This window comes from Musca vetustissima, unplaced genomic scaffold, assembly GCF_032173495.1.
Source record: "Musca vetustissima isolate MV318-11 ecotype Yass unplaced genomic scaffold, APGP_CSIRO_Mvet_v1 utg13038, whole genome shotgun sequence".
NCBI lineage: Eukaryota > Metazoa > Arthropoda > Insecta > Diptera > Muscidae > Musca > Musca vetustissima.
Genome location: NW_026878009.1, coordinates 79,424 through 92,211, shown reverse-complemented (window position 1 = coordinate 92,211; position 12,788 = coordinate 79,424). Strand labels below are relative to the sequence as shown.

The following is a 12,788-nucleotide window of genomic DNA, read 5'->3' as shown; positions in this document are numbered from 1 at the left end:
TCCATAAGAAATGAGAATTAAATGGAAAATATTGAGAATTTCCAATAGTCGATGATGATTTTTATTGGCTGTGAAAGTGTATCACGGCGGTATTAACGATGTAAACAACTCAGCGATGTTGAGCACGTTCGATGCGATTCGATGGTTGCTGCTGCAACCAGCAACTAAATAAAAGCAAGAACAACAACTACAATCGAAATCCTCAAAAATCCATTGGGTTTGGTGGTGCACAAAGTGAGGGCGAGAGAACTAGAGATGGGGGCGAGGGAATATTTGATGACAGTGCTATAGCCGCATATTTTAATGCATTATAGCCGCCACCTTTCACTATCGTTTCTATACCAACATGAGCGAGAAATACATTCACTCGCTCAACCACACAGACAGACACACACGTGTGTGTGTTTTGTAAATATTCTATCAGACAATGGATTTTGTGGGGAATTATATTACGATTCGAGATGGCGAACTAAGTTAAGGTATTTGTGCGCTCATATATGGGCCCACATTATTTTCAATACAAAACATTTTTTTTGGTTTTCGTTTAGTAAACACCTGTGAAAAATACGTAAATACGTGTTTTTCTCTTTCGTCTTTGGTATTTTGTGGTATTAACACTTGTTTCATTCGGGTGGATATTACTGTTTCCCGCTCGGTTCCCTTGTTCTTAAACAAAAATGAAAATATTTTCTAAATGAACAATATTTCGTTGTTTGTACATATGTTTCACAGATTTTTGTTAAAATAAAAGAAGGAAAATACTTTTGCTAATTTTGTTTCCTGAAAAAAGATTATGTGTGAGTTCACATAAGCCCCATAAAAACACACATGCATAAGTATATCTGCTCTGACAGCTCAGGATAAACATATTTTTAATACCTGCTCGTTGTAGCAAATAACGAATAAAAAACTTGATATAAACAACAACAATTCAGAATCCTGGGAATATTTTTGTATGTGTTCCCATTCATTTCTCGTATTCAAATACGGCCATTAGCCTGAGGGATAAATGTAAATTGTTGTTGTCGGCATATTTACTCGAATAACCTTCGAAGTCAAAGTGAAAAGTCTCGCGAATTTGTATGAACAACTTCAAGGTATGGTTTGTTTAGGTGGGAAGGAAATATGTTAATATATTCTGTCCTCCGTCTTTCCCCTTATGCCCACAATTAATGCATTCTCACAATTAATTCGAGTCAAATTAAAAACCCAAAAATATACGTGTGAAATAATTTTGTTTTTGTTGACATTTCATGACACGCAATTTACAAATACACACACACGCAAAGGTGGTTATCAAATAGAGATGTAATAAAGGAGAGAGTGAGAGGGAAATTTAATGAAACATTCCGATGAGGATTTTTTAGAAAAAAATTAGTTAAGGCGATTGTTTTTTAAATCGGCGGACCTCAATTCATTGAGGTTGAATTTTTTTCTATAGAAACAAATTCGAATAAAGTTCTGTAGAAAAATGTCATTTTCCCAGCAAAGTGTTTGTAATCTGACTTTTCGGTTCTTCATGAGTAAAACACTTTTTCACAGAATATAGGCATATCCTCTGCAGATAGAAAACCACCTGACGGACTATTAACAATTTAACCTCCGTTCAACCTTGATTGATCCCAGGCCATTTCTATAAAGGTGGTTCGACTGTGGTTGGTTTTGTTTCTATGGAAAAAAATCGAGAGACCTCAGTTCACTGAGTTTGGATTTTTTTCTATACAAATAATGTGAACTGAGGTCTTCAGATTTTTGATTCTATAGAAAAAAAATTAACCTCAGGGAACTATGATCTCTCGATTTTTTTCCTATAGAAACAAAATCAACCAGAGTCGACCCGCCTTTCTAGAAAAATTTCGATGGCCTCGGATCAATCTAGGGAGAACTGAAGTCGGATTGTAGTCTGTCAGGAGGTTTTTTCATCTGCAGATATTTTGCATACCGCAATTTTGGCGGGAGAGGATGTGCCTATATTCTGGGAAATATAGGTCCAAAATCAACTACAGTCGACCCATCATATATATATATATATACAACATATAGAAACATTGTAATAGCCCTCGCTTCAATCAAGGGAGAGTTTTTTTTTTTTTGTTTAGAGACAATTTTCATAGGCCAGGTCAACCAGTCTATAAGTGAACTGTGGTTGAAATGTAAATAGTCCACCAGGAGTTTTTTCCGCAGATCTTCAACATGGCGCAGTTTTGGCGGGAAAGCATGGAACTACATTTTCAAATTTTGTGAAAAAGTTGTTTACCCACGAAGAACCGAATCGCGAAATTACAGCAACTACGTTTGTTAAATGCACTTTGGACTAATAAAATATCCAGAAATCGGGATGGTTATACATGAAAACATTTTTTACCTATCAAAAACTCGGAATGCCAAATTACAGTTATTTCCGTTGGAAAAAGCGCCTAGGACCATGATAATAGTCAAAATGGGGTTGGATCTTTATATGGGGGCTATGATAATACGTGAATAAAAAAATGACTTCAAATTTTCAGACTTTTGACCAGACAAACTTGGGGTCTACAACCAATATTTCACTGAGGCACATTTCGGTCGTATCAAAGTGTGTATAGTTAGTTATAAGGCAGGGGTAACATTTACAACTAACATTTCTCTGAGTCACAGTTCGGTCATTGAAAACTGTATATAGCCTCCTTAGTAATAGGGCTGGGGCATAAATAAATCAATTGACCTCAATTCCCTAAATAATCTAAATCGACAGACTTTTCAGATGTTCACCGAGGTTGGCTGAATTTTTTCTGGCAGTAAAATTCTGCAGAGCTCAGTTCGATTGGATCAAATTTTTACCACAAAAAGAAGTTCACATACCTCAGTTCACTGAGGTCATATTCCTGCCCATTGATGAGTTCTTGGGAATTGCGATATATGTTCTGATATGTTCAATGCAACATCTTTGTTTTCATTCAGATTTATATATAGTGTGATAAAAAAATAAACAAATTGCTTTAAATACATTAACACATACACACACATGCCACATTTGTACTTGCAACAAATACAAAAAAACACGATTCATTTTCAATTAATTAGCAGCTATTGTGTGAAACGACGATTGCTGCGCCTTATTTCATTGTTGCAATTAAAACAGGAGCGAATCGAATAATTATTTCGCAATCGAATTAGTTGGAATTAAAGCATTTATTCGATTGGTTCGAATGGAAATTATTCTTGTTTTTTTTTCACTGTTTCATTGTATTGGTGTGGATTACCATAAGAACAGAAATTGTTGACGATAAATCTGTTAAAATAATAAACAATTGTAAACAAATTGTTTTATAAATAACAAGAAATGGACGGGGTTATATTTATAGAAATGTTTTTTGGACTCATGTTAAGTGCATCTGGCAAATAGATTTTAGTGGGCGATGGAACGATTTTTTTGAAATAAATAAAGTCATATGTGTTTGTTTAACTTACAATATATTTTATAAGGAAGGCTAAATTTTCTTTAAAAAATTTCCTCGATGTAGATTAAGATTTTTCCTCGATGCAGAATTTAATAGAGGTATAAATATATTAATTTTTTTTTACATCCATATGTTCAGCTTCTTATAAAACACATTTCTCCTGAAAAAACAAAAATGTAATCGATCTAGGAATTTTTCTATTAAGGGAACCCGACCCATTCTCGATTTTAATTTTTCAAGATTTTCAACGGGCTGGTAAATCAATACCAATGATTGTTAAAGTTTGTACCTTTGCACATATATAATTGAAGATTTAAAAGAGAAGAAAAATAATTTACGAAAAAATGTTGTTATTGTTTTGTTGTTGTTTTTTGTAATTAAAGAAAAGTCCTTAGTTTTGATGGCGGGCATGATAACTCCTCACTGGATCATCGGAATCCGAAAATTCCAACGGTGTTAGAAAGAGTACATGTCTGGCTCTCGTATAAACTAGGATTATTGTCTTTGCTCTAAAATTAACAAAATGGTGGACCTTTGAAAAAATATTTTTGGAAAATCGCCGATTTTTTACCAAAAACCAAGAAGATCTTCACCGATTGGCTTTATCCTAGTTCATACGAGAGCTATACACCTCCAGAGAAACGTTGCAAAATTTGGAACCGATTGGACTATTAGTTTTTGAGTTATCGTGCCCGCCATTCGCAAAAAAAAAATTAGAGAAAAACGCGTTTAAAGTTTGAGAAGCCCTTCAGCCGTCACTTGATGCTGACACAATAAATCGGCTATATCTTCAAGAGTTCTTGAGATTTTCACTTGAAATTTTGTAGAGACATTCTTTAATCAGTGTAGATTCGAATTATATCAACAAAAATTTTGACCCCGAGAATGGGGGGGTCCCCTTAAAAAAACTTAGTCCGATCGTCCTAATTCAGGCTTCAGAGAACTGATTTCTGATTTCTCTGAGGTCTGATTTTTCTATGAGAAGAATTTTTCATATTGTTACTTACAGCTGCGCCAAATAAAATAGCGCCATCCTTACAAGCAATACTTAGAAAGGTGTATCAACTTTTTTTTAAGTTCTGCATTTGGTGGTCGTCTGACATATTCTCGACAACATTTTCCCTATACAGCACAATCTTACTTTCATCTGTCCATAAAACGTTCCTCCATTTTGAAGGTATTTTTTAACAAAATGAACAGGATACTTGCTGGTGCTATTTTATTTTTCGCAACTGTAGGTAAAAAACTCCTTTGTTACTTAGTTCCATAACTAGTACCTTAGGGCAATTTTCCTTGTTGCTGCCGCTTATCTAATCTAAACTGAACTGAACCAAATTACCCTAATCTATTGTCAATATTTTATTATTGAAGGTAATATCTATGTATGTGTATGTATGCATGCATGTGTGCGATGTACATATATAAAAATATGTTTATGCCTGATATATAATTACGTCAAATAACCCGTCAACGAAGGGGATTATTGCGTCAATGCCCTCTGTTATCTATCAGAAGAGAGAAAGAAAAACAAATAGTCATCATCAAAACCTGTTACAAACAGATGTGATAAGAAAAGGTTATTTTTGGCAAAAAAAAAGAAAACTCTACTGACATGTTTCCATAAAAAGATTGTAAGACCCACACATACACACTTCAAAACACTGGGAGTGGGCTATTATCAACAAGACTACAAAATATAAATTTTAATGAGACCTCTTTCTTTTTGTTAACCCAAATTTCAAGAAAGAAAACTTTTATTTTTCCATGGAAAGTGGAAATTTAGGACAATAGCCATTAAGAAACCACCAGCACACACAAACAACAACAACATCAACACTAACAACAATAATATTTAATTTACTTAAATTCATTTGGTGTTTTTTGTTTTTGTTCTGTTCTCTTTTCATGTTCGTTCTTGTTTTGTTGCCTCCTTGCCGGGCATGCAATGTGAAATACAGTTCGGTGTGCGGGAGTGTGTTTTTGGCCCCATTGGAAAAGGGCAACATGACGTCCATTACAGAAAATGCATGGCTAAGAGGAAAACAGCAACAACAACGCCAAGCCACAACAAAATATACTTCCATTATAGCCATGTGAAGTAAACAAAAGAAGTGCATAAAAAACAACAACAACAAAGACAAGAGCAAAGTATTTTTACACCAACAAAAACAATAAAGCCTTCTTGCAATGAATTCCCAATTAAAAGAGGAAAATATACCTTCATTAAGAGCCGGGAAATCGAAATACACTGAAAACGAGAAAAAAAACAAGTGAAATGAAAAACGTCAATGTGAAATAAATGTAATGAAAAAAAATAACAACAACAAACACAAACACAAACAAATAGTGAAACTTGTAGTAAAGTAAAAAAAAGTATCAAAATATTTTCCCAGTTTCGGACATCATCATCCAGAGGCGCGACATAATTATCATTGGAATTTTGTAAGAAATCAAAACAGAAAATCTGTTTACGGAATCAAATCGAAATGTAATTAAAACAGGCTGTAAATTTATTTAAACTAAACACTCAAAAGATAAACAAAAACAAATGGAAAGCTTTTAGCAAAAGAAGAAAAAGAGGCAAAAGTAAATTAAAGTCTTACAAACGGAGAAATCCTACCAAATTCCAAATACATGTAAACATAACAGCCATAATACGTTTAGACTCTTAGGAGTACGGCAGACAAACAAATGGTCCAGGGAGGCCATTCAAGAATCCAGTGAAATACTTCAACATTTAGTTTTGTTTTCAAAACACCTTAAGAACGTTTTTCCTTTGTATTATTTGTTCGGTATGTGTCCGTGTGTGTAAATTCCACTCTGTGATGTGTATCTTTGTAGTTATGTGAAAAAATCGTTTGTGACAAAAAAGAGGATACAAAAATTCCACTATCTTTATTTCGGTTAAACGACATTGGCATTTTATCTTCTCTCTTCGGTTTCCTTAGCCTCCACAAAACCATTCCAATTTACTTTTTTGTGCGATAAAAACAAAGCAAATAATAAAAAAAATTGCCAAAAAACCTAAACAACAAGTCATAAAAATCGTTAAAAGAAAAGAAACAACAAAAAACAATAAAGATTAGCCAGCAGCAACAGTAAAATAACAACAATAAAATTAGCCACCAGTGACCAGCAACAGTCCAATCCAGCCCAGCAACAAACGGATATCATCAAGAGGTCAATGGGTGAGTTCATTTTCATTTTATTCAACATCGAAAATTCGTAAACACCAAACACAAATGAGCGAAGCGGCCTCCAATAAAATTCGCAAATACAAATAACTGCCGACACAAAGAAAACAGAAAAACACGAAAATAAATGGGTCATCAACCATCATTAGCAGGCAATTGGGGTCAGGTGTAAGACATTAACAGAACTTGTCATTGGTATTTACAAAAGGAAATTGCTAATATTTACGTTTGAGGTACAGTGGAAAAAATGGAAAATGGAAAATAGGAAATATTTGTATAGAAAACAATGGCAATTTGTCTTCATTTCGATCAGGTTAAAATCTGTATTCCTTCTACTAAAAATAAGAAAAAAATCTGTTAAATTTTATAACCTCCACCATTAGGTGGACAGCCAAAACACGTTAAATCATTCGGGTCATAATAAATTGGTGCCAGACTAAAAGTAAGATACAAACTCTCATATTGGAAAATCGAGTTAAAGGAAGCAACTCCCCTCTCCCGCATTCTCGATTCCAAATTTCGACAAGCTTCAACCTTGCCAGTCGGCATATGTTATGTTAAAGAATTGTAACTTTGCATTAAGATATTTGAATACTTAAAGAAGAAGAAAATAATTTGACAAAATGTCCTTGTTGTTGTTTTTGTAATTAAAAAACACTCTTTTCGACGGAGGAATGATTGCCGAAATTAGAAAGAGTTTTCGCTCGAAAACTAGCAAAATGACGGACAAGGGAAAATTATTTTTGTATGATGATGACGCAATAAATGGATTATATCTCCAAGGGTCATTGAGATTTCCACTTGAAATTTCAATGTGACATCCTTATAGCTTGAAAAAACAGAAACCTTTAATATGACGATTCGAGGAAGAGAAACAAAAATATCATATTATAGTCAATTAGGTTAAAAAAAATACCCAAATCTCCCTAATAGGGAGATTTTCTACTCAATCATAATAAAAACAAATACAAATCCCCAAAATACCTGCCGCAAAATTCCAAAAATGATGATAGAGAGGCTAAAAGTAAAAGACACGTGTGATTTTACTTGAAATTTTACTTCGAGATGTAACCTAAAAATTGGACAATATTTCCCAATTTTCAAGACATTTGAAAATATTCTGATTAGAAATTTCCGAAATCCTTGAATTTTAGGTATATGATGTCTTTCGCAATATTTCTGATATAAAGGAGATTTTTGTCTAATACGTTAAAACTCAGTCGACTCTCAGAAGGGTCCTTTCGATCCTCCTTTCCTTTTCTGCCATCGCAGTGTCCGACAAAAGACTTAAAATGGCCATTTCGTCCCACCTTAACTGGTTGATCGTCCGCAATACCAATGCCTTCTTGTTGAGGAAGCGTGATATCAAGAAACCATTCAGCACTGAGCCCAACAACTTGACCATTGCCAGTTCTTACAGTGGCATCATTGCCATTTCGTACAGTGGTATCGTGTACAAGAAGACCCTCGGTGTTGTACCAGCCGTCGACAAAAAGGACTTCACCGTCGTCATGAAGAGCACTTGCAAAGAAACCATGAAGGCTGGTCCCAGAAGGTCTGAGAAGTTGAGAAATCTTTTCACCGACAACATATACCGCAAGCACTTGCGTCGTGCCCATATTTCTTTGGACAAATCCGTTTCAGACAACTTGAAATCGTTTTACAAATGTCTGACTGTCCGTCCGATAACTCTCAAAGGGAGTGACCGAAACTTTGCACATCATAATATGCCAAGGGAATGAAATGTCCGATTTGATACTAACTTTACGAATCGTAATACTTTTACCTAGATTATGTCCGAAAATGGGACCCATCGGCCCACTTCACCTGTGGTACCTCCACCACCAAACGTAAAGATTTTAAAAACATGTAAATTTAATTTGAAGTGTATGAAGTAGCCGATTTATGAAGTAGCCTTGAAAATGGGGTATATAGGCAACTTCTTCGGGTATCTTGCCACAGATCTCCAGGACTACCTACCCTCAAATCAACAGCTCACAGTGCTTAACTCAGCCCTCAGTACTATGGTATATTCAATTTTTAATTCAAAACATATACTTAGAAATTTCTTATGACAGTCATCATACAAGTAGTGTGGTCTTCAAAAGGAAATACAAAATAATAATTTTTAGAAAAATAAAACCATAAAACTAATCTAGGAGTTTTTTCTAATAAAAGGTAAATTAATTTACATTGCATTTAAATTTAAATATAATAATTTAAAATCTTTTACAAATAACACCATAATGTCTTTATTATTTGAAGAAGTTCCCCAAAGAAATTGAGTTCTTAAGCAAAACAAAATTGTTTCCTGTTATTATTCATTTTGCGAAAATTACATTTTGATTGATGGCCGAATTTAAATGTCCCGAAAAATATTCAACTCATGGACTAAATAACAATAACAACAACTTCAGTTTGGAGGAGAGTGCCTTAAAAGTTTTGCCAAAAAAAAATATGGTTTCTTTTGTTGTACGTGCTAAACGAAAGTCTGTTTGTTTCTTCTCCATAAGAAGTTTCAAGTGCCATAGTAGAAACGAACATGTCCAAACACATACTCTTACAGACACATACACCCACACATATGATGATTGTCTTGGCCATTGGTGTTTTGACTTTTCCGAACTGGCTATAAATTGTGTAGTTCATAAGATTACATGTTACCGAACCAACCAACATGGACAATGCAACAAGGAAATTTGCGATACAACACGATGAGCGTCAAAGTTGCTTAAATCAGAAAAAGTGTAGGCAATAGAATGGATACAATTGTATCTTTAAATGTTGTCAAATGAAAGATTTTTATGTAATGAATATAAATTTCAATATTTCGTTTGTGACACATTTCACCTTTCATCGTTTCAATTTCCCTCTATTATCCTTGAGTACTCTTGGATGGTGGCACACAATTGTTGCTGTTCTCTTTTGCTTCGTCTTCATGTTTTGCCCTTAAACTATTTTAATCTTTCATAATCTCTGCATTACTTCTTCTCCGTTGGTTCCAGTCTCAGTAGATTTAGAAATTGAATTTTCAATCCGTTTGTTGCCCAAAGCCACAGTTGTTGAAATGCAACTCATTTTGTTTGGGATCGGAGAGGGAGGGGGTGTGTTCATTAAAATGATGTTTCTGTTATTTAGGAATATTATTTTCATTCAATAATCTTACTTCGAATGACATAATAAAAAATAGAAAATAGCAACAAATATTTTTATAATTAAGGACGGATTGTCGATTTTTATTAAAAAATCAGTCTCTGTGACCTGAAGTCTGTTTATCTTCGGATTAAATGCAGGTTTGGTAAGAATAATAAGATGTACAATTAATGCATCAAATCGGATACTCCATTCTCCTCCTCGGATACTCCATTAAGTGTTTTTAAAACATCGACCATTACCAGTACCAGAAGGACTGGACATACGTATACTGAAGTTTAAAAAAAAAATTTTTGCAATTTTGTGAAGTGTAGACGTATTTGGACTTCGGAGCAGATCTAGGCTTGGTGAAATTATTATGAGATACAAAGTTCCAATTAATTTTGTCATACTATTCCTTTAACATTGGATTAACAATTTGTCCAAATTTCGAGCCTTTGTGGCGGAGGAACTAGTAGGAGGTTAACCGACAGATCTCATCTTTAGACAGGATATACTTTTGGTAAACATATTAATTTCTACAAAATGTGGGTCAAATTGGATTATTCGTTTGCATGATTTAAAATTCGGCAAAGTTTTTTAGAGAGGTACTAGAAGGAGTAAACGGGACCTTTATACTGAAGCTATACCTCAATGGATCTATATCGAATATTTTCCGCAAAGTCTTTTCTTTGTGTAATAACACGGAATTCCAAACTGCAGCTACTTCGGTTGGAAAATTTAGTTACTTGTTTAATAGGGGCTATGTCGATACATGAACCGGTATATTCCATTTGGAATACCAACTAGCCAAGGAGTAGTAGTAATATATGTGCAACATTTCAAACCTCTATCTTACATACTGTGAGATCTTCAAAGACACACGGACTAGGTTTAGTTGATATAAAATTTCATTCCGATTAAAAATAATAAAAAAAATATTTATTGAATTTTTCGAGGTATTGCAAACGGAATGACTAAATATGCTGGAGGGTAAAGTAGGCCTCTGTGAACTGAGGTCTGACCACATTGTTTCTGTAGAAAAAAATCTGATCGCGGGCAACTAAGATACCTTGAATTTTGATCCATAATTCACTGAGGTCCAATTTATATTTTTTGTAGCAAAAATCGACAGACCTCAGTTTTCTGAGGACAATTTTTTTCCTATAAAAAATAATCTAAGTTAGGACAGACCTCATTCACTGAGATTTTTTTACTTTCCCATCAATTTTGAACAGGGTGAGCTGAATATAGAAAAAAATGTCACCTCCGAATTTCTCATTTGTTTTCTATCGATACAAAGCATTCTATAAAAAATATATTTTTAAAAGAAAAAAATACCTTTGCTCTATAAAAAAAGTTGTCAAACCTCATTTCAATGAAAATATTGGTTTGGATTTTTTTCAAATTGATTTTTATATATCTTTAAAATTATATCTTAGAGATTTTCTTCTGACAAAAATTAATTACCCAAATTGTTAGACCACTATCCTAGCAACTACCTGACTACCCACTGATAGCCATCGATTCGAAAAGAAAGCAACAGCTACATTTCTTTTTTTAATTTTGGAATATAAACAAAAAGTCAACAGTTTGAGACTTTCGTATCGGACCAGAACATGTCAATGTTTGCTGTTATTTTAGACATCGAATTCGAAAAATAGCTGCAAACATTGACATGAACAGCCAACGGATATCCGTGGGAAGGAAATTGAAAAACTAGTAAAAACAAAACGAAATAAATGCGAATTTTATTGCTGGCCTTTAATAGATATAATTTGTCCAAAGGCAAATGAACGAACGGGCGGGATGGCAAACTGGCAGGCGAACAGACAGATAAACAAACAAACTGCGAAAAGAGAAAATGAAAAATTATATTCTACTAATGTGCCCATAACTTTAAATAAAAACAGAAATAACAAAAACAAACCGTTTATTTGCAGATGGCTGTGGATGATACACACCCGGGAACCTAGGAACACGCACCACTGCTGCCCATCCACCATCAACAACACTATTGGCAGGCCGGCAGTAATAAACAAACGGAAAACATCGATAATTCAAACAGCAGCAGCAGCAGTGCGAGGGAGTATAACCAAACAATCAAGACTGTCCGAAGAGCAACACTTTCACCATTAAAACTTCAACGGCAAGCGGAGGCGAAGACAAAGGAAAGTGTTTGCCAATCGTCCGCTGGCTCCAGTGTGTTGTGTACCCGGCTGCTTTAAAAACGCCACAAAACAATCAGTCAATTAGCGAGCTGTGTGCGTGTATTGGCTGGCGGTGCTTTGGGGAATAGTGGAAATTAGTTGCCACACCAACCCAGAGATTGGTATATGCGGGCCAAGCAACAAAAAAAAGGAAATTCGAAACGGATACTTTTAAGGCTTTAAATTGAAAAACCAAACGTGAATTAAAGGCAATAACTTGTTCAATAATTTACAACGTAAAGGTCACCACGCCGACGAAGTGAGAGAAATAGCGCTGAAGGCGAAAGGACCTTTTTCGTCATCATACCCCTCTTAACAAAGACTGATTTATGTTCATATCTTCATCTGTAACTAGGAAAACATCAACGACTACACATTCGCTTCATCATCGACTTCATCACAGACACGAAACGACAAACTCAGCACTTGCAACTTTAGTTAGCTGGTATCCTTAACAAACATCCCTAGAAGCTACAAAAACAAAAGCAAAAAACGTGCATTGTCGTCTCCCTCCCTCTCCTCCCTGTAGAGCATAGCATAGCCTAGCCATCATTCACGTATTATGAAAATTGTAAATTTCTCTCGTTACAACAAACTTGTCAACAACAACAACAGTAACTACAGCAGCGCCAGCATCAGCATCAAGAGTAGTCGTTGTGGCAGCTGTGACAACTACAAACGGATTACAACAAGGACCAATAATAACAACAACTCGAACTTTATATTCTATAGATACATCATAATTCGGCAAAGCCATTATTCTTACTATCTACACGACACCAGAAACAGCAACAACAACAACGACGACGACA

General features: G+C 34.7%; 1 protein-coding gene across 1 annotated transcript; it reads left to right on the top strand.

Annotated features, from left to right (window-relative positions):
* Positions 1-7,891: 7,891 nt before the first annotated feature.
* On the top strand, positions 7,892-11,742 carry LOC133322797 (large ribosomal subunit protein eL28-like). Its single transcript, XM_061531754.1, has 2 exons — positions 7,892-8,271; positions 11,710-11,742. Exons 1-2 carry the CDS (start codon positions 7,927-7,929, stop codon positions 11,740-11,742), a joined length of 378 nt encoding a protein of 125 aa, XP_061387738.1. The 5' UTR covers positions 7,892-7,926.
* The last annotated feature ends 1,046 nt before the right edge of the window (positions 11,743-12,788 follow it).

Excerpts from the sequence above, each read along its gene's own strand:
- LOC133322797 (XM_061531754.1), top strand. The coding sequence starts at position 7,927 with ATGGCCATTTCGTCCCACCTTAACTGGTTGATCGTCCGCAATACCAAT. Across the intron at positions 8,272-11,709 it reads ATATTTCTTTGGACAAATCC|ATGGCTGTGGATGATACACA; the intron begins GTTTCAGACAAC and ends GTTTATTTGCAG.